General features: G+C 65.7%; 1 protein-coding gene across 1 annotated transcript; it reads left to right on the top strand.

Moving 5' to 3' along the window:
* The first annotated feature begins 2,735 nt into the window (after positions 1 to 2,735).
* Positions 2,736 to 4,810, top strand: FOXA2 (forkhead box A2). Its single transcript, XM_050894804.1, has 2 exons — positions 2,736 to 2,822; positions 3,548 to 4,810. The coding sequence occupies exons 1-2, from the start codon at positions 2,736 to 2,738 to the stop codon at positions 4,808 to 4,810; spliced, it is 1,350 nt and encodes a 449-aa protein (XP_050750761.1).
* The last annotated feature ends 491 nt before the right edge of the window (positions 4,811 to 5,301 follow it).

Raw genomic sequence — 5,301 nt, 5'->3', positions numbered from 1 at the left:
CCTGAAGGCGGGTGAGTTTATCGCACGGGGGGAAATTCTCGTCGTGGCCTCTCTCCTCCTCCTGCGGAGCTCGCCGGGAACTTCAGCACCAACTCCAGCCGCGCCGACAACACGCGCTCGCCGCCCGCGCCTCGTCTTCCGAGGGGAAAAAACCACGCGGAAGCGAACCACACCTTGCCCTTCACGGCTGAAGTCAGCTGCGAGCGGCGAGCTGAGCGGGCAGGACCTTTGAACTGATGATCTTCATCGTGTCCAGTAGCCACGTCGCTGATTTTACTGAGTTCTCCCCGATTTCTCCTTCCCTGAGCCTTTTGACTGTGCTGCCTGATGCTCCAAAAGCTCCGTCAGAGACGCGTTGGGTCGGAGGGTCCGGTCCCGGGCTGTGCTCAGTCAGACCTGGGGTGCATCTAACCCGCGAGCCCCCTTCAGTGGGTGATTTGGGGGGGAATATAAAGCACCCAGCGTGGGCAGGGTGCTTCCCCCCCCCTCGGGGAAAAGCCTCTTGCGGAGACGAGCGTGCCTGAGCCATTTGGAGTGAGGACACCCTCGCCTCGGGGGATGCAGCACCCGCACGGCGGCACCCCAGGGGGTCCCCCGGGGTGTCCCCCCCACCCACCCACCACCCACACCCCCCACCCCCGGCCTTGAGGACCTACAGCAGGCGACAGGGGGCGCCCCACCACCGTTTTTAACCGGCGGGACAGCGGGCCGGCCCCTCCCGGCGGGGGGGGGGGGCACCGCCGGTCCCCTCGGTTTTAGGGGTACCCCCCCCCCTCCTCTTTCCCCCGGCGAGGGCAGCCCCTTCCTCGGGTTATACCCCAACCAACCCCCAAATCCCCTAAACAGGGACAGAAAATAGCTGGGGTGGGAGGGAGGCGGGCTGCCACTGTCGCGGCGGCTATCGCGATAGGAGCGCGCCCTCCTGGAGGCGATGGGGTGGTTTGGCGATGACTCCTGAGGGTGCTGGAGCCCGGGGGAGAGCCCTGCGGGAGGTTTAGGGTTCCTCCCAGTTGCGGGAGCCCCCCCCCCCCCGGTGAGGTGAAATCTTGCTCTCCGGTGGGTTTGTGTGAATATTTGAAAACTATCGCCAGCCTTCGCCGAGAGATGCGGGGTTCCCCCCACTCCCCGGGAGCGATAAATATAAACGAATAAATAAATAAATAGATAGATAAATAAATAAATAAATAAATAAATCCCGTGGTTTCTGGGGTTTGGTTTTTTTGTTGTTTTTGGGTGGTTTGGTTTTTTTTTTTTTTGGAAGGTGGGTAGCTATAGGTGGGGATTTATGAAACAGGCAAAAACAAATCCCCGGGCGCGGTGGAGGCGGCCAGGGCCGTGCGCCGTACCTCGGCGCCGGGAAAGGAGGGGGGGGGGTTGGGGGGGGGGGGGAGCAAGCAGGGATGCTGCCGGGGGAGGCACGGCCCCAGCCCGGGGAGGGGGTGTGGAGGTGGAGGGAAGCCCCCCCCCGCTCCCTCCTGCCGGGGAAAGAACCGCGCTCGGTCCCCCTCCGCCGGCTGGAGCCCGCCGGGAGCCGACGTGCCCCTCCACGCCGATGGGGCGGGCGGCGGAGCCGGGTGGGTTTTGGAAGCGGGTGATTTTTGTCGTCCGTCTGTCCGTCCTTCCTTCCTTCTTTCCCCCCCCCCATTCCGAGCCTACCGGGGCGTTTCGGTAGCGGGAGAGGCGGCGGCGTTACCCCGACGGCGCCCACCGGGACCCCGCATCGCCCGGCCCGGCGCCGGGGGAGCCCCCGGGCCCCCGACGGAGCTTCTCCCGCGCCGCCCGCCGCGCTCCCCCCCCCCCCCCTTCCTCCTCCTCCTCCTCCTCCTCCTCCCTTGCCCTCCTTGTTTGTTTTAGTTACGAATTTGTTGTAGGTACCTGAGCCGGAGCCCGGGGAAGAGCCAGAGCGGCGGCTACCGGGCCCGCCGATGGGGCAGAACCGGGGCACGGCCGGGCGGGCGGCAGCCTGAGCCCCGGGACCGGGGGCTCCACCGAGCAACCGCGGGGAGAAAAGGTGCGTGGGGCTGGGGTGGGAGCTGCCTCCCGTGGGGGCTGCGGGGGGGGGTGGTGGTGGTGGTGTGAAAAACAGCTCCCGTCGGGAGTGCTGGGGGGGTGGTGATGGAAATGGGCTCCCACAGAATCCCCCTGCAAAGTCGGGGGGAAGCCGGGTACGGGGTGGGGGGGTGGGGGGGGGAGAGGGGGGGTGGGTGTTCGTCCCGGCGCTGCGGGGTGCTGCCGGGCCCCCCGTGTTGGGCGGCGGGGTGCGGATAGGTGCGCGGGGGGCCGCGGAGGAGCCTCTCCCGCCTAGGTGTGAGCTGATTATTCAAATGGGCAGCCGAGGACCTGGGGATTGGAGGCTCGCCCGGCCGCTCCGTGCTATATCACTCGGGCACCCACGTCACTGCAGCACTTGTCCTCCTCTTCCTCCTCCTCCTCTTCTTCCTCCCTCCTCCCTCCTCCTCCTCCGGCTCCTCCATCGCCTCCGGGCGACTCTTCGCTGCGAAGCACTGCGAAAACCCACCCAAGGAGCAGCAGCGAAAAAAAAAACCACCCCAGCCCCAGCGCCGCTCGATCTCCCCCCCCCACACCCCCCCTTCCTCCCTCCCTCCTCTTCCTCCTCCTCCAGAGGCTCCGACGGAGGGGAGGGAGGACTGGGGACTTTTTTTTTTTTTTTTTTTTTTTGGGGGGGGGGTTGCTCTCTGTCGTCGTTTGTTGTGGCTGTTAAATTTTAAACTGCCATGCACTCCACTTCCAGTATGCTGGGAGCGGTGAAAATGGAAGGCCATGAGCACACGGACTGGAGCAACTACTACGGGGAGCCCGAGGTAAGGAAGGGAACCGGGGCTCCGCCGAACACCCCCCCACACACCCCCCCCCGCCCCGGCCCGCCCCGGTCCCGGCCCGGGGGGGGTCTCCTCGCCGTGCCAGCCCCGGGATAAGATTAACTTTGGCATCAAATACTGAGCCGGGGCTGGCTGCCTGCTGCGGGCAGGGCTGCGCCGGGAGCGGGCAGGGGCGCGGCGGCAGCGCGGGGTGGCGGGGGTCCCGGGGGGGGGGGGGGGGGGGCAGCGGGGTGCTACCGGGCGGCCGTTCGCTATTTTTTCCCTCTCTCTCTCCCCCCTCCTCTCCCCCCCGCCATGCCCCCCCCCCCCCCCGCGGGTATTTTTCTCGCTCCGGGGAGGGATGTCCCTTCCCCTTACTTCCAACTCCCCTTTCCAGGACGGATCCGCCGATCCTGCTGCCATCCCGTCTCTTTTTTAATCTCTCTCCCCCCCCCCCCCCCACACCTATTTGGTTTTCATTAACGAGAAAAACAACCCCCCCCCCCCCCCCCCCCGCCCCGGGATTTAACCCTTCCCGCCCCGCGGGGGCACGCAGCCCCGGGGCTGCAGAGGCTCTTGCCGGCGGCGATCCGGGCTGGGCTGGGGGTGTCCCCCCACCGCTCCCCGCTGGCCGGGTTGCCCTTGTCCCCGACGGGGCTACCCACCTGCCTCCTCCCCGTCCCCCCCCCCCCCCAAATCTCCCTCCTCTCTCTCGCTTGCCCCCGCAGAGCTACTCCTCGGTGAGCAACATGAACGCGGGGCTGGGCATGAACAGCATGAACACGTACATGACCATGTCGGCCATGAGCACCACGGCCAACATGACGGCTGCCACCTCCATGAACATGTCCTACGCCAACACGGGCATGAGCCCCTCGCTCACCGGCATGTCCCCGGGCGCGGGGACCATGCCCGGCATGGGCTCGGCCGGCGTGGCGGGGATGGGCGCCCACCTGAGCCCCAGCATGAGCCCCATGGGGGGCCAAGCGGGCTCCATGAACGCCCTGGCCCCCTACACCAACATGAACTCCATGAGCCCCATCTACGGGCAATCCAACCTCAACCGCTCCCGGGACCCCAAGACCTACCGGCGGAGCTACACGCACGCCAAACCGCCCTACTCCTACATCTCCCTCATCACCATGGCCATCCAGCAGTCGCCCAACAAGATGCTGACGCTGAGCGAGATCTACCAGTGGATCATGGACCTCTTCCCCTTCTACCGCCAGAACCAGCAGCGCTGGCAGAACAGCATCCGCCACTCGCTCTCCTTCAACGACTGCTTCCTCAAGGTGCCCCGCTCCCCGGACAAGCCGGGCAAAGGCTCCTTCTGGACGCTGCACCCCGATTCGGGCAACATGTTTGAGAACGGCTGCTACCTGCGCCGCCAGAAGCGCTTCAAGTGCGAGAAGCAGCTGGCCGCCAAGGACAGCGGCGGGGCGGGCGGCGGGGCGGGCGGCGGGGGCAAGAAGGGGCCCGGGCAACCCCCCAGCCAACCCTTGGGGGAAGGCAGCTCCTCGGGGGGTTCCGAGGGCTCGGCCGGCGCCGAGTCCCCGGCCAGTGCCTCGCCGTGCCAGGACCACAAGCGCGCCCTGGCCGACCTGAAGGGCACGCCGGGGCTGAGCCCTGGGGAACCAGCGGCCTCGCCGGCCCAGCACCTCCTGGCCCCCCCGCACGCCGGCCTGCCCCACGACGCCCACCTCAAGCCCGAGCACCACTACGCCTTCAACCACCCCTTCTCCATCAACAACCTGATGTCCTCCTCCGAGCAGCAGCACCACCATCCCCACCACCACCACCACCACCACCACAAAATGGACCTGAAGGCCTACGAGCAGGTGATGCACTACTCGGGCTACGCCTCGCCCATGCCCGGCAGCCTGGCCATGGGGCCCGTAACGAACAAAAACGGCTTAGAGTCCTCCCCTTTAGCCGGAGAGACTTCTTACTACCAAGGTGTGTATTCCCGGCCCATCATGAACTCCTCCTAAAAAGGGGCGAGGGGAAAACCTCCCCTGGCGAGGGGGGAAAGCCCCCGTACCCCCGCGCAGCCCCCTAGCAAAGCGATGGACTATGAACGCTGTCGAGCACGGTACATATACATATATATATATATCTATTTTTTTTTTTTTTTTTCCGTTGGCTCCAGATGTTTGCATCCGTTCGGGAAACAGCAGCCTTGTGTCTCGCAAGCATCTCGGCCCGCGCCAAGGGCAGGCGTGTTGGTCATCATCCCCCCCCCCCCTCACCCCCGGCCCAAAGCCACCCGTGCCGGGGCGGGGGCTGCGATTCCCTTGGTTTGCCTTGCGGGGTGGTTTGTTTTGGTGGGGAGGGGTGGGTTGGGGGCGAGGGGAAGGGGGAGAGGGGGGGTTTCTGTTGGGCTTATTTTTTTTTTTCGTTGTCGTCGTCGCAAGGAGGTATAAATATATCTATTTTTTTGTGTGGAAGTGACGGGGCGGGGGGGGGAACCCACAAACAAAAC

This window comes from Gymnogyps californianus, chromosome 3 (genome assembly GCF_018139145.2).
Source record: "Gymnogyps californianus isolate 813 chromosome 3, ASM1813914v2, whole genome shotgun sequence".
NCBI classification, from domain to species: domain Eukaryota; kingdom Metazoa; phylum Chordata; class Aves; order Accipitriformes; family Cathartidae; genus Gymnogyps; species Gymnogyps californianus.
This window is presented reverse-complemented; position numbering and strand designations above follow the sequence as displayed.

Coding starts and splice junctions, on each gene's coding strand:
- FOXA2 (XM_050894804.1), top strand. CDS start 2,736: ATGCACTCCACTTCCAGTATGCTGGGAGCGGTGAAAATGGAAGGCCAT. Junction 2,823..3,547: donor ACTACTACGGGGAGCCCGAG/GTAAGGAAGGGA, acceptor TTGCCCCCGCAG/AGCTACTCCTCGGTGAGCAA.